Source organism: Nyctereutes procyonoides, unplaced genomic scaffold, assembly GCF_905146905.1.
Source record: "Nyctereutes procyonoides isolate TBG_1078 unplaced genomic scaffold, NYPRO_anot_genome, whole genome shotgun sequence".
Lineage (NCBI taxonomy): Eukaryota > Metazoa > Chordata > Mammalia > Carnivora > Canidae > Nyctereutes > Nyctereutes procyonoides.
Window position 1 is genome coordinate 27,164,452 of NW_026575051.1, and position 26,107 is coordinate 27,190,558.

General features: G+C 33.9%; 1 protein-coding gene across 4 annotated transcripts in view; it reads left to right on the forward strand.

The window, feature by feature from the left end:
• PHF3 (PHD finger protein 3) overlaps positions 1-24,862 on the forward strand; it is a 76,779-nt gene extending 51,917 nt beyond the window's left edge. For all 4 annotated transcript variants that reach the window (XM_055330200.1, XM_055330202.1, XM_055330201.1 and 1 more), the window contains 12 exons: positions 3,751-4,060; positions 6,553-6,736; positions 9,392-9,539; positions 9,622-9,778; positions 11,533-11,649; positions 13,389-13,520; positions 14,291-14,426; positions 16,876-17,071; positions 17,583-17,730; positions 19,826-19,915; positions 22,029-22,224; positions 22,444-24,862. In XM_055330200.1, the coding sequence (XP_055186175.1) occupies positions 3,751-4,060; positions 6,553-6,736; positions 9,392-9,539; positions 9,622-9,778; positions 11,533-11,649; positions 13,389-13,520; positions 14,291-14,426; positions 16,876-17,071; positions 17,583-17,730; positions 19,826-19,915; positions 22,029-22,224; positions 22,444-24,572 (3,943 nt within the window). In that variant the 3' untranslated portion in view covers positions 24,573-24,862. The remainder of the gene's footprint in view (positions 1-3,750; positions 4,061-6,552; positions 6,737-9,391; positions 9,540-9,621; positions 9,779-11,532; positions 11,650-13,388; positions 13,521-14,290; positions 14,427-16,875; positions 17,072-17,582; positions 17,731-19,825; positions 19,916-22,028; positions 22,225-22,443) is intronic.
• The last annotated feature ends 1,245 nt before the right edge of the window (positions 24,863-26,107 follow it).

Below are 26,107 nucleotides of genomic sequence, written 5' to 3' on the forward strand. Positions count from 1 at the left end.
ACAGTCAATTTGGGAAGCAACATTTCACATTACTTCCAATTTTGTGAATAAAGAAGCCTAAGTGATTGTTTTTTCTTTACATATTAACTAGCCTTCACTACTTTTTTGATATATCATGCTTATATACATTGAATTTACTCAAAAAATATACCTGGCATACAGCATGTAAATTTCCTATTTTAATCCATGTGTAAGACTATGAATTTATTAGGAATGGCATATCTGTAAATAATTTTCATCCATTTCATGCACTAGCCATTTGAAAAGCTAGTGTTAATAGTGTTAATAGTGTTAATAGTGACATTTTTCTAACACTTGTGATAGTTTTGCTTCTGTAAGGACTGTTTTAAGAACTTTGGCATTTTACACATATTAAAACTGAAGTTAGCGTCCTTGTCTGTGATTCCAGTTGGAAATTATATTTTTAAATATAGATTTGTTGATGGAATCACCAAATTAATAAATATTTAACCATAAGGAACTTCTATATATATCCTAAAGACAGTAGGTATGGACTCTTAATTTACACATCAAGCTGTTGTTTTTGCTTCCATTTATTTTCCTCATTCAGCCTTGTAACAAAGTATATTATTTAAAAAAACAGGACTACTTAGTACTCATTTAAAAAAAAAAGGTCTTTGGACTTATGTTTACATAAGCTAATTGCCATTTTAGAAAGGAAGAAGTGTGTCTTTTTATATTACCTATTGCAGTTTTGTGGTATTTCTCCAGGTGTTTACATTTTTAGTTTGTATTGCAGTTTCTTGCCCAGCTGTAGATATTTTAGTGCATTGGATGAAATTTAAAAACAAATCCTCCATAGCAGGATGGATTCATGGATTTTTATCTGCAGATTAGATTGTTAGTGACAAAAACAGTGAATGTTTATGTGGAATAGAATAGTTTTAGAAAGCTGTGAATGTATATACATTCACAGTAATAGATTGTCACACACGTAACAGAACTGAAGACCCATCTTGTAACAGGTGCATTATTATTGTAACACAAATCTGCTAGGAACAGGAGTTCTCAGATGTTACTTGCCTTTGTGATTTACTTTGAAGGAACTTGAAAATTTCTTTCTTTTTGGTTTATGCCAAAAAGATTAGAATTTTAGTTTTTGTCTTAGAGTCTTAGGTTTTTTATTTTTAAATTTTGCGTATGAACACTTAGCAGTAGAAGAGCATATTTCTGAACTCTCCCAATTAACTGATTCATGCTTGCCTGGTTTACTTAACTGATCCATTGGTAAACTCCATACAACATTAGTTTTTTTTTTTTAAGTGAAATATTTAACATCCAGCTTATAGTCTTTTCCTTAAGTGATTTTGCCTATTAGTAATCAGAAATTCAAGGCCAGAGTGGGAAATGGGGTAATTCTGTTAGCTATGTGATTCATACTACCCACCACACACATTTTAAAACCATGAGGAGTAATACAAAAAGTGACGAAAATATTCTTTGTGATAGGCCTTTTTTTATAGTTTGTAAAATTTGTAGTACTTCTAATTTTTAGACCTAGAAATGATCCATATTTACATTTTTGCAAAATCAGTTTTACTTTCAAGTTGAATTAGTTTTATTTTTCCCTAGGACATGTGGAAATTATTTTTATCAGTGATTTTTCAGAATTTTATTTAACTGCATTATCTTTTTATAAAATCCTAAACTATTAAGATACCTCTGGAGATGGCACTAGAGATTTGCTTTTCAGAGCCTCAACTTTCAGGAAACATTTCCAAAGTAGACTTGAAATAAAGCATGATGAAGTACAATTACCTAGTGAGTTTTATCATAAAACAACTTTCCTGATTAAGAATTTGTAATTTTTAACACGCGTTTTATAATTTGATATTTAGACGTGAATATGGGTTAAACACATAGCTATGGCCACGATGTATGGGTTTTTAAGTAGTGTCTTATTGAAACTAGTCTAGACTTGCTTTGAAGGAATCAAAATGTAGCTCTGATAGTGGAAATAAAGGGAAACAACTGCTAGCTTTCCTTCAGTATTTCAAAGAAATACATGTACCCACCCATTCTCAAGAAATAGTTTTTATAACTTTGCAACCTGAAAGAGAAAAACTGTGCACTTGCATTTTTCCAAACTCTTTATTGGCTGGAAGATATGTATCATTGGAACATGGACCCATCTAAAATCTCCCCAAGCCTAGATAGACCATTTTTATCTTGCAAATACCATATGGTTTGAGTTTTCCTTCTGGGTTACAAATCCAAAACAATTGTGTTTTTGGGTTTTTTTACATGAGAAAGGAGGTTTTCTTGTTTTGTGTCTTTCGTGCCCCCCCCCCCCCCCATCGTTTTGGGTAAGTGATTACTTGATAAAGCTAGCACAGGCGTTACTAGTTAGGGTAAAGAATGGTGAATCAAACACAAAGTCAAGTTTCCTTAATGCACAGCGGTAGTTTGATACACAATAGAAGGGTACGTGAGGAAGAGAGAAATGTGCTGTTGAGGAATGAGTATTTGCTGTGACTTTTTTCAAGACCTGGAAGGTTTGAAAGTGATTTTTTAAAAAAATAGTTTCAACCTCAAAACCTCTTAATTATTTAGAGAGTTGGCCATTATCACGCATTGTGTTACCGTAAAGCATTTTCCCATTAGGACACAGGTTTTTAAAATGAGTTTTGGCATTGTTGGGTGCCACTGTTAGCAAAATCAGCAGAAAGTCTTTAATTCATTAAAGAATATACCTGTCTTTTTTATTCTTAATCTTTCAAACATACCATGAATTACCAACCTGAGGATGAAAGGATAATTACATATTTAAGTGAGCTCTCTAGTTTACCTAACAATGGGTTAAGAGCTTTTAAAAAGTAACTTATCTCTGAAGATAAGAGTAACTTACCTCTTTGTACATCTGATTTATCATTTTATTCAAAAGTAATTCCAGATAGTTCTAAGTTAGGAAAACCAGCTTTTTAGACTCCTAAATCTCGTGCCCCGTGATTTTTTTTTTCCTCCATTGGTTAATGAAGTTATTTAGATAAAATGCAGTAAAGGGAAACTTTTATAAGGGGATTGGAAATTAAAGAAATTTCAGCCTGAATATTAATACCTTCATGTTAAGATATAATGATTTTTGCTCAGAAAAACAACTTTATTATCTAAACCATGATCAGTAGTAAGGAAGTCTGCACTCGGAAGTCTGTTAAAAAAAATTCTTCAGCTTAATCACTGACACCATGAACCAGAATATTTTGAGCTCAAAGAGTAAATAATGACATAGTTAAGATGGTTAATAAACAATCTGAGAGTTTCCATTATGTTAGTTGTTGAGTTGGATTTTAATTCCAATCTTTGGCATTCAAAATTATTCATTGGATAAGTGGTTCTTCAGTTTATATAGGATTTCAGATCTGTGGGGTAAATGTAATTCAACTTTCATGCATTATCTGTGATCAGATTATCATAGCTCTTAACACCCTTTTCAGTGGAGAAATGTTACTTTATACTTTGTTATTCTACATAGTATGCTCACAAAGATCAGTTACCCTTTTTTTCACTTTATGGTTTTTTTGTATTTTCTCATACTACAGGGAATATATTTGACTTCTTAAAAGTTCCTTCTTCATAGAATATTCTTTGAAAACTTGCTCCATGTTGAACCAATAGAATGGGTAAAGATGGAAAACAAATAGAAGATGATTAAAAATTTAATTTAGGCTCATTTTTGACATTTTTAAAAAATGTATTGAATCAAAGTTTCCCCCCCCCCCCTTTTCCCAGGTTTATGGTTGGCTGTGGGAGATGTGATGACTGGTTTCATGGTGATTGTGTTGGTTTAAGTCTTTGTCAAGCACAACAAATGGGAGAAGAAGACAAAGAATACGTGTGTGTGAAATGTTGTGCTGAGGAAGATAAAAAGACTGAAATAGTAGATTCAGATATTTTGGAAAACCAGGCTAAAGTTGAAGTCCAGAGTGAAGATAGAACAACGGAATATGAAAAGCTTGGATTATCAAAGCACACCCCGACAAACGACAAAACCAAATATATAGAAGACACAGTGAAGCACAAGGTCAAAATTTTAAAACGGGTAAGCTCGTTAATGCATTCTTTTTACTTAATTCTGTATAAGTCTGGCAACTTGAAATTTTTCTTTGGGTTTCATTGTTCTGAGTGTACGTTTTCAAATTTGCTTTACCAAAAATGGATGGATTTTATTTAAAATACTTTGGCAATCTTGGTGAAAAAAACAAGTAGTGAAATCTTCACAAAATGTAGATCTTATTTCTTACAAAGTTTTGTGTAGTTTCTAGTCTCTAGGTTGGTATTTGGATTTTTTTTTTTTGATAGCATGTGTGTGTGATCTTGTGATATTACAGTGGTACTAAGCTGTACATTGTGTTTGTTGATACACTTTTTAAAACTTTTCAGTCCATAAATATGTAGTAATTCATAAGCCACATTCTACATTATTATTTTCAGGTAGAAGAATTACTTTGTCCATTTAAGGAAAAATAGACCTAATTCTTTTGACTTTGTGCCAGTGTTTGCTTAGAACCTTCACTTCATAATTTCTTTCCTAAAAAGGTTGTCAGTTTTCCCTTATCTTATATTTTTAACTAATTTCTAAATGTATTTTCTAAACAGAAATTTCAAGATGGTCAATTGCAGAAGATTCAGTGCTTTATCTGATTAAACTTTCAAATTTTCATTGTCTACGTTTTTGTTACGTGATTTTTCTATTTTATGATTTTCACTGTCAACATTTTTGTTACATGATTTTTCTATTTTGATTTGTTATTCTTAACAGTTCTAGGAAAGAGACAACAGTGGCAACAAAATATATGTGGATAGTCAATATAATAACCCAAAAGACATTGAACATGAATTGGAAAGTTAGAAGGAACCTTGGAAACCTTGTAATCCAGCCATTGAGATTAAAGAATCATAAGCATGTTTTCTCCAAAATCATCTTCATTATTTACAAACTCAGTTCTTTGAGATACTCTGTATAGGACAAATCTGGATTAAGTTGCAGTTGGCTAGTCTTGTAGCATCCAGCATTTTCTGACTGCTCAGACTTTTTGAAAATCAGATTATGTTTTTCTGACATTTGCTATTCCTTTTCCTGTTGATTTGATTAGCACCAAAGTAATTGATGATTTAGAATTGAGAGATCCACTGAGAACAGTTCATAGCACATCTTTGGAAGACTTTTAATTATTAACTATTAATCATTATTTCTTGGATGTGATATCTTGGCCAGTCAGGAATATAGCTCATTGTTTTGTTGTTTAGCTAAGTTGTCTCCATCTTGTCTAAAAAGACATAAAACATTAGATGTTTGAGAAACCACTCTATTCATTCTCTATGTCAGAAAAGAAATTAAGTTAGTCTGATTTTGTAAATATATGTGCCACCCAAATGAAATGATTGCTGCTTCCTTTTCTTTTTGATGATGAACTGTTAAATCTTATTTGGATTTTTCTCATTTTAGTTTATGGAATCTGCTTTCCTAAAATACTACTTCTTATCCTTAGATTTTATGTTGAACCATTTATTGAGTTCCTATTGTGTGCCAAGCATGGTACCAGACTTGGGTATATAGCGCTGATTGAAATATGTTGTTGCTCTCAAGTCTAGTTGGAGAGATAGAAAACAAATTAAAAAAAATTAGAGGGGGAATCCCTGGGTGGCGCAGCGGTTTGGCGCCTGCCTTTGGCCCAGGGCGCGATCCTGGAGATCCCGGGATCGAATCCCACGTCGGGCTCCCGGTGCATGGAGCCTGCTTCTCCCTCTGCCTGTGTCTCTGCCTCTCTCTCTCTCTCTCTCTCTCTCTCTGTGACTATCATAAATAAATGAAATAAAGAAAAATTTAAAAAAAAAATTAGAGGATTCCAAGTCTAGAGAAAATCAGGTTTTTTGTATGTACCGTGTCTTACAACCTATAAAAACCTATGATTATATATCATAGTGTTTTTCTATCTTTCAAACACTACCATGATGTGATTCATTACTTTAAAAAGTCTTAGAATTCTAGTTCACTGGAGTTCGTTGTGGTGGGTTATAGTTAGGATGAGAGTAGCAGGTATTCTGATGGTTTGTTGTACTTTATGGGAGTTAAAATTGCCAATTGATACAGTGAGACTTTAATTGAGACACTTATAGGTGGGTGATTTCATTTGTTTTAGGAAATAGTGAAAAACATGATACCTATTTCTCCACAATCTCTCCCTCTGTTTTCCATATCCACATAAACTAAAAGAACTCTTGTACATAGTTTTCTAATATCATTACTGGGAAAATGTTATCCACGTTTTTTAGTTTCCCTTTATAGGCTATTATGTGTTCTGCAGAATAGGTGCTTAATGTGGATTTTGAGTGGGAGAATGAGTTTCCTTTTTGCTATTGAGAGTTATTTTTGTACATATTTTTAAAAAAAACTTAAATAATTATTGGGCTAAACAATATGATATTTGCTATCTTGTAATACTAATCAGGTTTAATTCTTTTCATCCACGTACTCTTAAGCCTTGCTTTAGTAGTTTTCATTCTAATAAGTTAAATACTGTTTTCTTCCAGGAACCTGGTGAAGGCAAAAACTCAGCAGACTGTAGAGATAGTGAAATAAAAAAATGGCAGCTAGCTCCTCTTCGAAAGACGGGACAACCAGTTTTACCTCGGAGATCCTCAGAAGAAAAAAGTGAAAAAATAACAAAAGAGACTACAACTGTTATTTGCACAGGAGAAAAAGGCTCCAAGCCAGGTAGTAAGATTAATAAAGATTAATTATGTACTAATAAAGTTGGATTCCATATACCATCAATTATCATATTTAGGGAAATTTAGCTATTTTAATGTTTTAAAGACAATAAAAATAGCTTAGATGATTGACCTTTCTTGAAATTAAAAACCATTGCTCTAAATTCTAGGAAGTACTAATGAACTTAGTAAGAACCCTCCCTCATGGCACTTACACACTAATAGGAGAAGAAGACAATAAGAAATACAAGAAATACAGCATATAGGCACTGTGAGAAAAAGTAGATGGGGTGAAGAGTAACAGTTGCAGAGAGTAGAGGGAGTTTGTTTTAGATAGAATGGAGAAGGTAACCTGTGAGTAGGATTTGAAGGGATGGGAACTTTTTTTGGAGGACTGGGCAGGGTGCAGAACAAAGGTTTTGAGGTAGAAATAAGCTTGGTATTTGAGGAGCACGAGAGCTATCATGGAGTGGTTGGATGGTAATAGGAGAGAGAGAATGATGGCCAAGATGAGTTCATAGAAAATTACGTAAAAAGTTTGAGGCCATGGCAAAGAGTTTATATTTTATTCTGAATGTAATGGGAAAGCTTCAGAGTATTTTGTACAAGGGAATGATGAGTTACTGTGGTTTTCCTATGAAGATTAGACTATAGGAGAATAGGAGAGAACAAGGTTAGTTAGGAGTCTATAGTAGTATCCGAGGAAAGAAATGATGGTAGCTTGGAACAGAGGTACAATAGAGGAATGAGAAGTTGTCAGATTCTAATATATTATATAGTAGAATTGGCAGAACTTGGTGGTGGATTAGTTATAGGTAGCTGAAAAAGAGAATCTACCAGAGGATTAGATAAATGTTAATGCTATTTTTTGAGAAAAACAGATTTGGGGAGGAAAATTTGAAAAATTATGTTTAGGTGTTTTTAGCCTGTTAGATATCCAGGTGAAGGTGTTTAAGTAAATCTTTGGCTGATGAGTCTGGAGTTTAGAGAAGACTTCAGGAGGTGGTATATAAATAAGGGATATATCAGTACATAGTTATTTAAAATCATAGACTTAGATATAAACAGCTACAAAAAGAGCTTGATAACAAAGAGGCAGAAGCATAGTTCTTAGGGGACATATCGGCATTTAGAAGTTAAGACAAGAAGATCCAGCAAAGGAGACTAAGAGGTGGTCTGTGGGAGACCATGATGAAGTTTCAAGGAGGAGGGGATGATCACTTGTGTCCAGTGTTTGGACATCTAATAACATGGACACAGATCATATGTGATTTAGTGAAGTGGAAATCATTAGTGACCTTGAATAGAATGGTTTTGGTGGAACACTGGGGATAGAAGCCACTTTACTGGAAGACTGGGAAGAGAGGAACCAGAGATACTGATTACTGTTTTAAGTAATTTTGCTGTTAAAGGGAACAGAAATGGTGTGGTAGCTAGAAAGATCTGTGAGGTCAAGGATTTTTTTTAAGGGAGATAATATTTGTAAGACTACGGGAATGATCCAGTAGAGAGAGAATTTGATGATGTAGGAGAAGGAGGTGATAACTGAGGGGTTCAAAGTCCATAAAGAAACAAAAGGGGATGGGATTTACATAGAAGGGTTGGTCGTAGAAAAAGACACCAGTGTAATGGTAGGGAAAGATGACTGTGTATGGTAGAAGGGAGGATAAATGCAGGTAGGTTAGATTTGGTGATGGGAAGATGTGAATAGCAGTCATTTTAGTGAAATATGAAGTGAAGAAAATGAAATGAGGTTGAAGTTGTGGAAGGAGGTATTGTTGATTTGAGAAGAAAGGAGAAAAAGTGTAAAATAGATGTTTTGGAATGTGTGAGAGAGGAAATTTACTAGGAAAACAATAGGATTAGAACAGCAGATTGTTATCTACTTAAGATTTGTGGTTTTAAAATTAAAGTGAGATCTGTTAGCATCAGTGTTTTTCTCCAGTTGCCTATAGCTGTTTGTAGGCTATTTGGGTGAAGGATAAAGTTGGCCTTTACTGGTGCTTGTGGTTTTGCAAATGCAGATGTTTAAAGAAGAGAGGATAAAGGTGTTTAGGATGCAAGGATGTAGTAATAATGTCGGACTGTCTCATCAAAGTTGGTTATGTGGGAAAATAAGAACATCAGTGGTAAAAATGATAGATTTAAGAATTGTTGAAGGGGGGCACCTGGCTGACTCAGTCAGAAGAGCATGTGATTCTTAATCCTTGGGGTTGTGACTCAGAGCCCCATGTGGGGTATAGAGATTACTTAATTAAAACTTTAAAAAATGTGAAAAAATAAAATGGGTAAAGGATATATATGTTTCATAGCTTTAGGGCCACTTTTTAGTCACTTAATTTGTAATTAAAATTCATTTAAATTAGAATTTTTTAATTGATATAATTAGTATATGGCTTTATGTTTCAAGTGTGTAACAATGATTGGATATTTGTATATATTGCAAAATGATCACAAGAAGTCTAGATAACAACTGTCACCATACATAGATTAGAATTGTAATGCCTGAAATATTTCAGTATGGAATATGGGTTCTGATCTTATTTCTGAATAGTAATTTTTAATCAGTCAATTTTGTTTATAAACTTACATAATGCATTAAAAAGGAAGATGACTTTTTAAAAGCAACTTAATGAGTTTTGATAATTGTTTAATTTAGGGGCTCATGAGAAGCAAGAGATAAAAAAGAAGAAAAGTGAAAAGGGAATACCTAATGTGCATGTTCCTACTACTTCTACTTCTAAGCCTTCTGCAGATCAGATCAGACAAAGTGTCAGACATTCTCTCAAAGACATTCTTATGAGAAGGTAACATGCGTTATAATTATACAAAATTGAATAATACATGCTTCACATATTTGAAAGATAATTGAATTATTCTAACTTTAAGACTTACAGAATCAAATTTGAAGGTACCAGAGGAAAAAGCAGCAAAAGTTGCCACAAAAATTGAAAAAGAGCTTTTCTCTTTTTTTCGGGACACCGATGCTAAATATAAGAACAAATACAGAAGTTTGATGTTCAATTTGAAAGATCCTAAAAACAATGTAAGTGTTTTTGTTCATGTTTTTCTTCATGTCTATAGCTACTTATGCTTCAGCTTTCCTAAATACATTGGTTTTTAAGATTATAATAGATCTATAATTTATTTCTTTAAATGAGACTGTCATTTTAATAGTCTTTTGCTGCTGAACTGAGTTATGAATTCTGCATAGTGGTGGCTAGTGTTATAAAATGAGTCTTTTAAAATGTAAAATACGACGTCTGTCTTAACCTGATTTATGTGAATTTTTCCCCTTTGTCTCTTATTTAATCCAGTTTATTAAAAATAAATTCATATGTATTCTTTAAAAACACTGTTAAGCCAGAATTCATAACAAATACTATACTGGTACTTCTGATCTAAATTTAAAAGCAGAGTAACACTCTTTAAGAAAATAAATACATTTAGTAAAAAAAAGAATATAACTTAAAACATTTTGCTTATTTATTTAAGATTTTATTTATTTATGAGAGACCGAGGCAGAGAGGTAGGCAGAGGGAGAAGCAGACTTCCTGTGGGGATCTGATATGGAATTCGACTAGATTCCAGGACCCCGGGATCACAACCTGAGCCAGAGGCAGATGCTGAGCCATCCAAGCGCCCCCCATGTTGCTAATTTAAATATGACTTTAATTCTAAGTATCTTTTACTTGAACTGTTAATCATTTCCTGGCATTTCTTGTTTGGGACTAGAGGAAATCTAAAAGCTATGTATGTGTAAATACAAACTCCTTATATATTTGCTTAATTTTTATAATATTTTTACATAATAAGTTGGTCAATTTGTATAATAATATTTTCAGTATATAGTATGTGATATGAGGTATTTCCTTGAGGTATACTAACAGCTACTTAAGAAAAATCTACATTGTACAATCTGTTATCATGGTCCAGCGGATCAGATACTTCAATAATATAGTCAGGAAGCTCTTCTTCAGTAAGTAAACATTTATTTCCTTTAGGTTTCATTCTTGCAGTGAATTCTTTGCTTTGGAGTCCCTTCTAAGCTTGTTAGAACTTAAACATGAAATCTTAAAAATATGAAAGACCCCACATTCAGCAAAGTTTACATTTAAATTTAAATCATATTCAGTTTATTGTTAAAAATAGAGGATCAAGAGTTTTGTAAATTCTGGAGATGTGGCTCTCAATTTTTTTTCTTTCTTTTTTTTTTTTTTTTTTACACTGTAGTATGCAGTACGTAGCTATACTACAGGTTGGCTATTATGACTGAATGTGTGTTCCTGGGAAAACTCTAAGAATCTATTGTGGGGGTGGTGGGGGCGGGGAACAGTCTCCATACAATTTTTGGGTAGACGTTTTAAGGATTCTGCTGGACACGTTTCTCCACTATGTGTTGATTTCATATGAAAGGGGTATTTTGGGGCAGCCCGGGTGGCTCAGTGGCTTAGTGCCGCCTTCAGCCCAGGGCCTGATCCTGGAGACCTGGGATCGAGTCCCAAGTCAGGCTCCCTGCATGGAGCCTACTTCTCCCTCTGCCTGTGGCTCTCCCCACCCTGTCTCTCATGAATTTAAAAAAAAAAAAAAAAAAAAGTATATTTTGCTGACTTAGATGATAAGTTCTTAGAATACAGGGCTGTCAATAAATTTCTGTTGTAGATAATATATAAATCATTAAACATTTATAAATCAGGTTTCAAAATTGCATCTTTATTTATTCCAAGTTTTTATACAGCAGTTCCTCTTTATTTTGAAAATGTTTTTCTTCTCTTTCATTCTTGTTTTAAATATTTCCAGATATTATTTAAGAAAGTACTGAAAGGAGAAGTAACCCCTGATCATCTTATAAGAATGAGTCCAGAAGAACTGGCTTCTAAAGAGTTAGCTGCATGGAGGCGGAGAGAAAATAGACATGTAAGATTATCTATGAATATGTGTTTGGATTATCAGAACCTATAGTTTTCAGCCATAGGGGAAAAATTACATATATACACACAGAAGTAATTTAATACAGAGTGCACAATAATATGAACTTCCTGTTCTGTGTGTCTTCTAAATTACTATCCCCCATTAATGAAGTTCTTAAATTCAATCTTTTTCCTTATCTCTGCTGCTTTTTTCTCATTTTTTTCCAATTATCAGATTATATAATTAACTTTATTTTGTTATACTTTGTAAATCAGAAAGATGGGAAAATAGGTCCATCTTAATCAGATCTGTACTTTTCAAAAATGCAATTTGAAGGTATTATGAATATTGGTAATTTTTAGCACTAGATTCAGAACGAAAATTTTATAGGTGAATAATCCCTTACAATTCAGTTTCAAATGCCAAAAGTTCAGAAAAACAAGATTTTTCCCCCTTAAACACGTTCATTGATAAAACTTGATCTGAATTGTCATGTATAAATGTTCATTATACAGAAATGTTGTGGGCTTAAGTAGCTCATGAGGTCCCAGCTCAACTGAAGTGTTATGTAACATAAATAGTATGTGCACCATAGTCCATTTTTAAAACTAAAAAATTCTGGAAGTCACCAATGCCAAGAGTTTTCTTTTGGATGTTGTGAACTTTGAAATACCTTTAAAAATTAAGAGAATATGTGACTTTAAGTTATTGTGATAGTGGGATGACCACATTACTGTTTTTATTACAGTATCCTCAGAATATTAGCTTTTTTTATTCTAGAAAATACTGGTTACTTATAGTTCATGTGAATTCTTCATGGTTTACCTGGTTCTTTTTTCCATAATACTTGTACCTTAGGCATTAAAATCCTCCACGTTGGTCTTTTGCCAAATTTAGTTTGAAGCACAAAAGGGCTTGATATGATGTATTTATTAATATATTTCTTTGACTTTCACCCTTTGTAATTTTTCCTTTTATTTTGAAAACAGTCTCACTTTAACTTCTTTCCCTCCATATTCCAAATATGTGTACGCCTCTCTTCTGCTTTAACCCTGTGGCTACAAGTACCATCTGCTTTGGAGACCAGTTTGTTCTTTCTTTAGGCCATGTATCTGATTTCTTTCTTTAAAGATGATTTGTACTTAACAAAGGCAAGACTAATGACCAGACCCATGTTTACCTTTCTTAACCCATTCCATTCTTGACTACTTTTTATTAGTTCTTGCTACACTCGCTTAATACTTTGTTGCCAAGGTTTTTCAACTAATTATCACTGTTTAGGAGACAGCTAAGGGACTACCTGATAATTTTTGGTGTTTAAATAAACTTCCATTATTTTGGGAGTTGTTAAGAACATCAAATTAGGAATCTGAGGAAGGTATTTCTCATTTCCCTGGTGGCAGCTGGTAAAATAGTAAATCAGAACTAAATACAATGTTTTAAGAAACCCTTTGCAAATTACGTAGCACTTCAGTTGCTTCTGGTTAATTTACATGTGAACTTCTCAAGGCTTATGACCCCCCCCCCCCCCCCCCGCACCAGAACAGTCTCTAGCATTTGTAAGTACTCATTATATATTTATTGTTTGAAAGATCACCTAAAAATTAAAAATCATCTGTGATGTTGCTTTCATTTTTAGATAAGCTTTTATTATTTAAAGCTGTACATTTGGAAATATGTATATATATTTTTTGGAAATATGTATATTTTAATTGTGAAATGTTTCTTTAAAATATTTCCTTTAGACCATAGAAATGATTGAGAAAGAGCAGAGAGAAGTGGAAAGACGACCAATCACAAAAATAACTCATAAAGGTGAAATTGAAATTGAGAGTGATGCTCCAATGAAAGAACAGGAAGCAGCCATGGAGATTCAGGTAAAAATAATAAAATTGTCATGTTTTATAGTGCTCGAAACATGAAGATTCAGAAAAGATTTATTTGCCTAAAGTGTACTTAAAGGTGAAAGAAGAATTTTAAGAAATACATATATTTTAAAGTAGCTCATATTATAGTTTTTTGAGAGTGTTTACAATATTGTTTCTTGTATATAGTTACACAGACTATCTGCATCACAAGCACCTGTTAAGCACTTGTTAAAATGTAGATTCCGGGGGTCTCTGTGACTTGGTGAATTCTTTAGTAGGCCTGTCAATCTCTAAGTGCTTCTTAGGCAGACTGATATGAGAGCTTGGCATAGCTTTTCTTGCTTTCAAATATCAGGAAATTTATGAAATCTTCTTAGAGGCCTTAAAGAATGAGTAATGTGAATTTTTGTTCTACTTTAGGTCATAATTAACATTTAGCATTTATTTTTTAAAGAAATAGTGAAGGAAGCGCCTAGGTGGTACAATCTGTTGAGTGCCAGACTCTTGGTTTTGCTCAGGTCATGATCTCAAGGTTGTGAGATCGAGCTCCATATCAGGCTCCTTGTTTGGCGTGGAGTCTGCTTGAGATTCTTTTTCCCTCCCTTCCCTCTGCTGCCGCCTGCCCCACTTGCTCTAAATAAATAAATAAAATCTTAAAAAAAGTAAAAACCTATGAATGGAACAGTTTTCATTTTAGAGAAATATCAATATGAAATATAAGTTGATTTTTAATAATTGGGGCTGAATTTTGCTAAAACTTTTTACTTTTTTTTTTAAAGGAACCTACAAGTAACAAGTCATTGGAAAAGATGGAAGGAACTGAAAAACAAAAAGAAGAGATTGATTCTATGTCCAAAGATACCACTAGTCAACACAGACAACATCTTTTTGATCTGAACTGTAAAATTTGCATAGGTAATTGGAACTTTTTCTTTCTGAAATGTTGCTTTCATTTTGAAAGATGCTTGTGTTTGTAATTTAGATAGGCTTTGTTTTTTCAGTATAGGGGAGGTACCTGTTCACTCCCTTTGAGAAGTAGCACATTTTTTGACTAACTGGTCTACAGAGTTGAGGTATAGTTTGTTACTGTGGTATAGTTTATTGTCTACAATTAATTGTATTATGTAAAATCTAAACTTAACAACCCTGGGGGCAAAAGACCAGAATTTAAGCATTAGAATAGGCATCAGAAATGTTGTGTAGTTCTGATGGTACCGTCATTTATTAAATGAAGGAGTAAAGTAGCATTTGTGTTTTTTTATTATATATAACAAATGAAACAAATCCTAAAATACCTTTTCTCTAGTACTCTTCTATTTGGTCATTCATTCAGTAAATATTTATTGAATTCTTGCTGAGCAGTTTCTGGTGCAGGGAACATAGTGGTGAAAAAATCAGATGTTATCCAAACTTTAAGAAAAACTATAGTCTAGCAGGAAAGACAAACAGGTGATGATTTGAGTTACAGAAGTACAGTTATAAATGTATTTAGCTAGCAGGAAGACCTAGCGTAGACTGGGGCACTGGGGGACTTGGCTGAGGAATTGACATTTGAGACATGAAGGTTGAAAAGTAAGCCTGCAAGGAGAGAAAGACCATTCTGAATAGTGGGAATGGCATGAACTTGAATTGAATTTGAGAAGAGGAGAGAGGGATATGATTTGTTTGAAGACCTATTTATAGATCACATTTTGTAATATCTTTTTGCCTTTCAAACTTGAGATTGTGACTTTGTAGTAGTGAAATCAATTGAGTAAGTAGTTATTAGCATTTCAAAAACAAAATAGAAAATACCACAATGACTGCACTTATAAAGATGAGTATCTATAACAAAAAATACATATACACACATACATATATGTACATGTGTATAATTTGTGTGTGTATATATATATATATATATATATATATATACACACACACATACACACATGCACACACACCCCCACAGAGGGGTGTGTGTGTGTGTGTGTGTGTTTAAATATGGATAATGGGATAAAATATTTACAGATCATGATCAGAAATGCTGAAAATATACTTTTGTAGCTGCATTGAAGATTTTTGGTCTTTAAGATCAGTGACAGTAACTATAAAGGGTTTTTTAGCAAGGGAATGACATGATCAAATTGTAATTTTATGAAGATATCTCTGACTTTGAGAAGAGATAACAGTGGGAGAAGCAAGGAGAGGAAGGAGGGAAACTCCGTAGGAAGCCTTTACACTAATCCAAGTGGGAGATGACAGTTTTAATTAGAGTGATTAGAGTGGTCATTGGAAATAAGTGGAGGCTTTAGATACTCACATTAGGTAATATTAATAGATGTTGGAGATTGATTAAATTTAGGGCATAAAAAATTGGGGATGTAATTAAGGAATTTAAATTATATTCAGTTTGTTTAAAAAAATAGAGGATCAGGAATTTTGTAAACCTTGGAGACATGGCTCTTAATTTTTATTTTTTTTTTACTATAATATGCTAAGGAATGATACGTACCTTGTACAGTAAAATGAAAATTCTTAGGTTAATCTATTTGCTGTCCACCATCATTGAATTAGAGGCTAGATGAAATTTATTTTACAAATTAAGTAATTTTCCTATAATGAAAATAATCCTATCTTCTCAAAGTTGTGTTTACATATTTTACAATCTGTACAGTGATAAAGACTTAAAGGGCAGAATGTTTTTAGACTTTGTTATTCTTAAAGAAAGCCATCCATGGTATGATAATATTTTTAAGTACCAGATTTAGTTCTGTCTTAATAAAAAAAATTCTTAATCATTTCTGTTAATTTTAATCATTTCCATGGTAATATTTCAGTAAATTTATGGTAGCACACAAAAACGTTTGTTAAACACTACTACACTTAACCTATTTTCAGAAAGTCTTCTTGATGCTATAGCCTGAGATCAATGTCATTTTTTAAACTTTACTAATATTTTTCGTACTTAGTAACTAGGCACTGCACTATGCATTTATGTCATGAGCTGCTGCTGTATGTAACACAAAGTAGGGTGCAGAGTTGTTTTACTCAGTTCTGAAGACTTGGAATTTGGTGTAGTTGAGTTAAAAGAAAATTGCTAGGGAATCAAGAAGCCTAGTTTGGGTTCTAGTTATAATGTTTCCATTCCAGCTTATCTAAGTTAGTTAACATCCTCTTTTCCTAATTTTTCATATCAGAGAGGTGTAATATAACACAATATGAGAGATGATGATAGTTAAAAATTACCCCAGGAGATCTAAGGTTATGCAACAAGATTAGTTTCAGATTCAGAAAAATTGAGTAACTTTAGAAGCAAAAATAGATGAAGTTACAGAAATTTCAGATTACAAAAATGGTTTATTTTGGTGTCATCTGGTGTTAGGTCGAATGGCACCACCTGTAGATGATCTTTCTCCAAAAAAAGTTAAAGTTGTTGTTGGAGTATCTCGTAAACATTCAGATAATGAAGCAGAAAGTATAGCAGATGCATTGTCTTCAACCTCAAATATTTTGGCTTCTGAATTCTTTGAAGAGGAGAAACAAGAGTCTCCGAAGTCAACGTTCTCTCCTGCTCCACGGTAATTTTCTCTTAGCTACAGTTTCTGTAATAATCATTCTAGATCTTTGCCAGACTACACTTGGAGATCTTCAAAAACACAAAAGTAACATACTTCTCAGGGACCTTCCTTTTGAGAAAGTAACTGTACCTTCTTAAACACTAAACTAATTGAAATAAAAGAATAAGACTCAAAGTTAATTTAGAGATTTGAGTCTGTGTATGTGGGGACTTGACTTTAAAATTCTGTTTAGTTATGTTGGTCCAGAGAGGCAAGAGGATAGGTCATTTAAGAAAAATTGCTTGTACTTCTCTGGACGTTCATCTAAACCACTCATGAAGGATGATTTTGTAAAACATGATCACATAAATACGAATGTAGTTTTATAAAGTGAAAATATAAACTGATCAATAGTCTTTACATATTTTGGCTTTCTTTATATGCTAAAATAGAAGTAATTGATGACTTAGTAGAAAATAGATTTATTCGTGAGCATATCTTTAAGCTAAAAATTTTTAATGTTATATTTTAGTCCAGAGATGCCTGGAACTGTTGAAGTTGAGTCTACCTTCCTGGCTCGATTGAACTTCATCTGGAAAGGTTTTATCAACATGCCTTCTGTGGCAAAATTTGTTACCAAAGCCTATCCAGTGTCTGGTTCCCCTGATTATTTGACAGAGGTACTATGAACTTTTTTACCCTTTTCTGCTTGGATTGACATATGTGTTTCTCAAAACAGTAGGAGAGAAAACAATATTATAAATAATAAAAATATTTTATTTTCATTCATAAGAAAACTAGACAGTGATCCTAAAACCATTCAATTAATGAAACTATGAGTTCACAAATGGAGGGTTTGTTTTTTTTTTTAAGATTTTATTTATTTATTCATGAGAGACAGAGAAGTCAGAGACACAGGTGGAGGGAGAAGCGCAGGCTCCTCCACACAGGGAGCCCGATTTAGGACTTGATCCCTAAACTCTGGGATCATGCCCTAAGCCGAAGGCAGACACCCAACCACTGAGCCACCCAGGTGTCCCACAAATGGAGTTTTTGAAGTATAGATAACTGTGTTCTGAAAGTTTTAAACCCACATGTCCTATACTCCAAGATGTGCTTTACTATATCAGAAAATTAAAAATTAATGAGAGTCTGCATAGAGAGCCTAAGTCTTTCTTTAAATATAGATTTGATAAAAGATTGTCCTACTTAGTATGCTCTTCAGTGTTAGCCTGTCAGGAAGATTTTTCCTTGTTAACAAGTCTTGTTATGCAGTATTTACGGAAAATAAGCAGCTGTAGTATTATATTATGGTATATGAGAAAGTATGCCATTTTTGAACTATTTTGAAGAAAGTTATATTTTTCTGTTGCAGAAAGAAAATAAATCCATACACTTGTACTGTATTTTTGTTGAGGTTACATTTTCTATTATGTTCATATCTTACATTATCCTTTTCCATCCATTTTCAGTATGCTGACCATGAAGGCAAAAATTAAAAACAAAACAAAATTCTTTCAGTATTTGAAAAAGCCTAAGTTATAATTATGTTTTAATAACCTAATTATTTCACATATAGTTTTCTTGGCAAATAATTTTAGAAACATTGATTTTATATGAGGAAAATTAAATGGACTGGACCCCATGATGTTCTTTTTAAACAAATGTGTTTAGAAATGTAGTCTGATCAGTCTGTGGTGATGAGAACTCTTCTTTTATTTTTTTTTTATTTTTTTAAATAAATTAATTTTTATTGGTGTTCAATTTACCAACATACAGAATAACACCCAGTGCTCATTCCGTCAAGTGTCCCCCTCCGTGCCCGTCACCCATTCACCCCCACCCCCCGCCCTCCTCCCCTTCCACCACCCCTAGTTCATTTCCCAGAGTTAGAAGTCTTTATGGAGAACTCTTCTTTTAAATGGGAAAGAAGTCCTAAACAGTTTGGACTTGATTTTAAACAAAGCTATTCTCCTTCCTGGGCCAGTTTCTGTGTGGTTGCTTTCCAGAATTCTATCTCTACTTTCTACTTTAGTTTAGGACTAAAATCCCAAATATATATTTAAAGCAATTAATAATTTAAATAAACTGAATTGAACTTAATATCAATTAATTATTACTTTTTATGACAGCTTCATAGAAAAAAGAAACATACTGGTTAGTTTTAAATATTTTTAATTACATAGTTAACTGATTTTATGTATAGTCATCTGTTTTCAGAAAGATTCTACCATTTAAAAATATGAACTTGCATTATTACAGTGTTATTCCTTACTGTGCAAAAATATGCTCTGTAATTAAATTCGATTACTTCTGAAATCCAGCTATTAATGATTAAGTAATATCCTTACCCACTACCACCAAGCAAAGGTGGGGGTGGGAAAGAAGGAGGTTGGAGAAGAAAAGCAATATTCTGAAATGAGGTTGGAGAAGAAAAGCAATATTCTGAAATCTCTTATATTCTGGATTGTCAATGTGTCATATGCTTGCCACTGCTGCTTCCCTTTTCCTGTCTTTCGTGCTGAGAACTGATATGACCTCAGATTCTATTTCAGTTGTATCTTGGGTACCCACGTTAGTTATTTGCAGTTGACATTTGAGGTGTAAAGCTTGATGGCTGCCCCTGTACTTTCTTGTTTTATGATACAAATCTTTTTATTCACTTGTTTTTTTTATTACCATTTGAAATTAGTCTTAGAGCTAAATTTGAATGAATTATGAATATTATAATAAAGATATTCTGTCTCTGTTGCTCATCTTCATTTTTTACTGTAGGATCTACCGGATAGTATTCAAGTAGGTGGCAGGATATCGCCTCAGACAGTTTGGGATTATGTTGAAAAAATTAAAGCATCAGGAACCAAGGTAAGGAAAATTTCTTTAGTTATATTAGCATGAGAGAGTATTTGAGAAGTAAATCATTGGGTTCTTTATGCAGGATACCCTGGGGGATGGAGCCAATACAAATTATAAATCTACATAGTATGCCTGACAAAACTGAACTAAAGCCATTTGCTAAAAGCTCAGAACAGCTCAGTATTCCTTTTGTAGGTTTTTCTTTCTTTCTGGTATGCTTTCGTAATGATTTCTGTCAGTGTTTTGGAAGAAATGTTTTAGGTTTATGTATTGAGATTCCTCCTGGATTTTTGCCTTGCTTTGATTATAGACATTTGTTCACTTAGGGCATAGGCTAAGCTGCTGCACAGAGACCCTAAAAGTATAGTGGCGCAAAGAATATAGAGGTTTGTTTTTTTTAATATGTCAGTGGTTCAGAGTAGTTCTGGGGGCTCTTGTTCTATAAGATCATTCAGGGACCAGGCTTCTTCTGTCTTGTTATTTGGCTGTTTCCAAGAGTGTTGCCCTTTTCAGTCAAACATGGTCAAAGCTGACTTATCAACCTCAAGAGGGAAAAATGAAGAATGCCTGTTTGTTTTAAAAGCAAGACCTGGAAATTGCTGTTAACATTTCACTTCCTCTAACTTACATTGGCAAGAACTTTTTAGTAATGTAGCCTTATGTACCTGCTAAGAAGGCTGGGAAATGTAATCTCACGAAATGTTGTCTCTCTGGGTTGGTGATGTGCCTGGCTAAAAGGCTTCTTTTTGTAATAAGAGGAAAGGACGAGAATAGATAGTTGGTAATAATTAGTAGCCTCTATCACAATATTATTTTTTCCTTTTCTCTTTCTATATTTTCTATCATTTCTTTAACTTGTAGAACAGGACTATGTAGGAAAACTTAATCATTAGAGGAAATTATTTTTTCCCTCCAAGGATGATAGTACCCAGCATATTACAGACATTCAAAAAATCTTGAATAAAGGAACATTAATTTTTTATCTTTTTCTTAAGACTAGACCTGTTTATTAGTAAGATTAGAAATAATCCAAAATGGATGATCTCAAGCTAAAAAGAATATATATTTTTCAATAATAGATTTTAGAATTTAGATTGATAGAATACAAATAAACTTTGAAGCACTCTAAGAAAATTACAAACACTTACTTGCCTTCACTTTCTCATGATAGTAAAAGTCATGGGAAAGCATTGGGAATGTATTACCCTTGGACAGTTTGGGAATCACTCTTATCTATCCATATATTTCTGCCTGACACTTTATAGTATGCCTCCTTCCTGAACTGACTGAAACACTATAATGTTACCTCTAAAAGGGGACAGTTTAGATGACATACCTTTTATAAGAGCTAGAACCATAGTTTAGATCATTTGCACATTTTTCTTTAGGATCTAACATCAATTTAGGCTTTATCGCAGGTCTGGCCCTCTCCATTTTGACTGTACTTTCATGAAAAGGCATCCAGTTTTTTACATTACCAAATTAATACTACACTGGGACACCCTTTTCTGTTGGAAACAAAACCTAGAACCCAGAGTCACACAAATAAGTTCCCAAGTAAGCCAAATGATTCTACAAAATTTATGGCCTCTGTGTTTTTTAATTCTCCCACACAGCCTCTTTTATTTCTGTATCCAGTCCTTGTAAATTGGATTTGCAGTGGATTTAAGTATTCTTGTGTATATGTACATGGCAGTATTCTTGTGTATATGTACATGGTACGTGGTGGTGGTAGGTGATATTTTCAGTATGCTGAAAACACAGGCAGCCTTTTGTGGAGGCTATAACATCAGAAATGAGATTGTGTAGATACCAAAAAACTTAGGTTTAAATATGTTCTCTGTCACTGACAATTGTGTCACCTTGAGCATACTAATTACCTTGGGACTCAGTGTCTCATGGGACACCTTCAGATAAAATGAATCTATCAGTGGATCAGCAAAGATCTTCTGTTAAGAGTTGCTGCCATTTATTATTTTTATCTACATTCAAGTTATAAATCATGTTATTTGGCAATCATCATTATAAAATTTACTAGATTATTACTAATTGAGAAATGATATTTAAAACCAAGCTATTCTTTAGGTTATTTTAAACAATCATGTATTATTTTCTTGAATAGGAAATTTGTGTCGTTCGCTTCACACCCGTAACTGAAGAAGATCAAATTTCTTATACTTTGCTATTTGCATACTTCAGTAGCAGAAAGCGCTATGGAGTAGCTGCTAACAACATGAAGCAGGTTAAAGATATGTACCTTATTCCTTTGGGTGCTGCAGATAAAATTCCACACCCTCTTGTGCCTTTTGATGGACCTGGTAGGTACACATTTTAATAATAAGAATGAATAAAATAAAGTGGGAGGTGAGACTAGAGTTACAGAAGGGATTCTTTCTTTCCCAGGATCCAGCCCTCTAGAGCTAACTTGAAAGGGGCAGGTGCCCACTTAATAGGCTGTAATAAGTTAGATGCAGAAATATACCCTTTATTGTAATGTTTGAAAATGACTATTAATTGATGTTTTTTATTTTATACAGGGCTTGAACTACATAGACCTAATCTGTTGTTGGGCTTAATTATCCGTCAAAAACTGAAGCGGCAACATAGTTCTAGTACTAGTACTAGTCACACAGTTGAGACTTCTGAAAGTGTACCAATGACTTTGCCACCTGATAAAAAAAGTAAAATAGACGTTTCCACAGAAGAAACACCAGAGGAAGAAAATGACTTTTTTAATTCTTTTACAACTGTATTGCACAAGCAGAGAAATAAGCCTCAGCAGACTCTTCAGGAAGACCTTCCGACAGTGATTGAACCTTTAGTGGAAGTCACCAAACAGGAGCCACCAAAACCTTTAAGATTCCTTCCTGGGGTATTGATTGGCTGGGAAAATCAACCTTCTACTCTGGAATTAGCAAATAAACCTCTTCCTGTGGATGATATACTTCAGAGCCTTTTGGGCACTACTGGTCAGGTATATGAACAGGCTCAAACAGTGATAGAACAAAACACTCTCAAAGAAATTCCATTTATAGATGAGCAAGCTGACCCCAAAGCAGAGAAAATAGATAAAGTGGAAGTAACTGATGGTGAAACCAAGGAGGTAAAGCTTAAAGTAGATGATCTTTCAGAATCTGCAGGTAATTCAGTAGTAGGAGGAGAAGAAACATCAGTAATGGGGTCTTCTTCCATTTCTCCTGGACCTTTGACAAATCTTAGCCTCAGAGGTAAGCCACCAGATGTTTCTACAGAAGCATTCTTAACAAATTTATCAATTCAGTCAAAACAGGAGGAGACTGTGGAGAATAAAGAGAGAACATTAAAAAGACAGTTGCTACAGGATCAAGAGAATAATTTGCAAGATAATCGGACTTCAAGTACTAGTTCTCCATGCAGGTCTAATGTAGGAAAAGGAAACATAGACAGTAATGTCAGTTGCAGTGAAAACCTTGTTGCTAATACAACAAGGTCCCCACAGTTTATCAACCTGAAACGGGATCCTAGACAAGCGGCAGGACGAAGTCAGCAGATAACTGCTTCAGAAAGCAAAGATGGAGATAATTGTCGGAATGGAGAAAAACACACCCTGACTGGTCTGTCACACAACAAGGAGCACTTAACAGAACAAATCAGTGTAGAGGAAAAGTTGGCTTCTGTAGAGAAAAACTCCTGTGTTCAGCAGGGGAACAGTTCAGCAGTTGCACAGAACTCACCATCAGTAGAAAACATACACGCATCTCAAACAGAACAAGCAAAACCCTTACAGGAGGATATTTTAATGCAAAATATCGAAACTGTGCACCCGTTTCGCAGAGGGTCGACAGCAACATCATCTCATTTTGAAGTTGGAAACACATGTCAGTCGGAGTTTCCTTCTAAAAGCATCAACTTTACTTCCAGAAGCACCAGCCCCAGAACAAGTGCAAACTTTTCACCCATGAGGCCACAGCAGCCTAACCTTCAGCATCTCAAGTCTAGCCCTCCCGGATTTCCATTTCCAGGGCCTCCTAATTTTCCCCCACAAAATATGTTTGGATTTCCACCACATTTGCCACCCCCTTTACTTCCTCCTCCAGGCTTTGGCTTTGCTCAAAATCCCATGGTTCCTTGGCCTCCTGTTGTTCATCTGACAGGCCAGCCGCAACGTATGATGGGTCCCCTTTCACAAACATCAAGATATATAGGCCCACAAAATTTTTACCAGGTTAAAGACATTCGAAGACCAGAAAGGCGCCATAGTGACCCTTGGGGTAGGCCAGACCAACAGCAACTGGATAGGCCATTTAATAGGGGGAAAGGGGATCGACAGAGATTTTATAGTGATTCATACCATTTGAAAAGAGATCGACATGAAAAGGAATGGGAGCAAGAATCTGAAAGGCATAGACGCAGAGACAGAACCCAGGACAAGGACAGAGACAGAAAAAGCAGAGAGGAAGGGCACAAAGATAAAGAGAGGGCACGGTTATCACATGGTGATCGAGGAGCAGATGGAAAAGCAAGCCGGGATAGTAGGAATGCAGACAAGAAACCAGATAAACCTAAAAGTGAAGACCATGAAAAGGACAAAGAACGAGAGAAAAGTAAACATAGAGAAGGAGAAAAGGACAGAGATAGGTACCACAAAGATAGGGACCACATTGACAGAGCTAAAAGCAAAAGGTAAAATTTGCAGGCTGCTTCAAGATTACATTTAAATAACTGAAATGTATCTTAAAAACTTGACAATTGCCTGCTAGGATTGTGCCATCTTTTAAATTTTTAATATTGGTGGTTTGCAGAACAATAAAATCTGTGTGTTGGTGCAGACTGCTCTCTGTCCCCAGTGCCCATTGTCCCTTTCACACCGACTGTCCCTAGTTATAGGAATTTAATATTTTTAAAAGTTTTACATTGCTGTATATTCAAAGATTTGTTTTATTAATATGCAATAAAGGCTTAGAAATTTTAGTTTTATTCCTTACTTGGTAAATACGGTTAACTATGGAATATATTTACTGCCTCTAGTGAATGTCCTTTATATAATGACTAATTTGAGAGTAATGTGTGCTCTGTAAGTTTGTTTTAAATTGCACTGTTTTTAAAGAAACTGTAGAGGAGCAACAGAAAGCCAAGCAACTTCATAATCAGATTATATTAATCATTTAGTTCAGCAGTTTTGACCAAGAATCAGATGCCCAAGGAGTACATTTATTGCTTTAATCTGCATTCATTGAAGGCATTTATTACCATATACTACAACTTTGTGGTAGGCCATTTTTTTCCTTTTCATTTTTGGCTCTTTGGAAACTTGAATACTTAAGCTTGTACATGATCTTGTGTTTTGCTATCCTTTTTACTGTAAAATGTAAATATTTTAAGGGATATTTTGATTCTAAATATGATAAAAGAATTTCTCACCTATTTTGTGTGTGTGATTTGAAATTCAGTAGTAAAAGTATTTCTTCTTTAAAGCTATAATTATCATCAGATACTAAACTCTTTCTCCATCCAGAACATACAGACAATAGCTCTCTGTGCAGGCAATAGATGAGGGAAAAAACAATTCTATATCATGGATTACAGGCTATTGAAATAAATCATGCAGTTCTAAAGAGGTTAGAATTGAGAACTACCAATGAACAAATGTGTAGCTATAACACATTATATAGGTATGTTTCTGAAAACTTGTATACCATCAAAATTTGGTACACTAATTGTTACAGAACTTATTTAAGAGACACGTGTTGTGAATCTCTGTAAAATGTGTAATTAACTGTTGGTGGAGGTGGGGCGAGGAATATAGTTTTGTATGCCAGTTTTGCGTGAAATAGCACATGGAGGCTATTGTTAATCCAAATTTAAATTTATTTAAACCCTAAATTACCTACTGTATTGATTGTTATAATTAAAAAAAAAATAGCTACCAAAAGATACTAACACTTGAGACCCAAAAAGAGAGGGGAAAAAACAGTATTTGAACTCATTTATATTAATGAAGACAAATATAAATGACTTCACAAAAAGATAAAGTTTGTTTTCTTAAGTCTAAAGATTACAGTTAAAAATAGCTTTTGAAATTGAATCAGCTTTGCTGCTTTCACTGGAGAGAAAAGGAGTTTGAATTCAAAACCAAACATTTTGTCTCATTTGCAGCCCTTGTCATCCTTATCCTCTGAAATCAATCATCCTAAAAGTTCTGAAACAGAGGACTTGTATTTA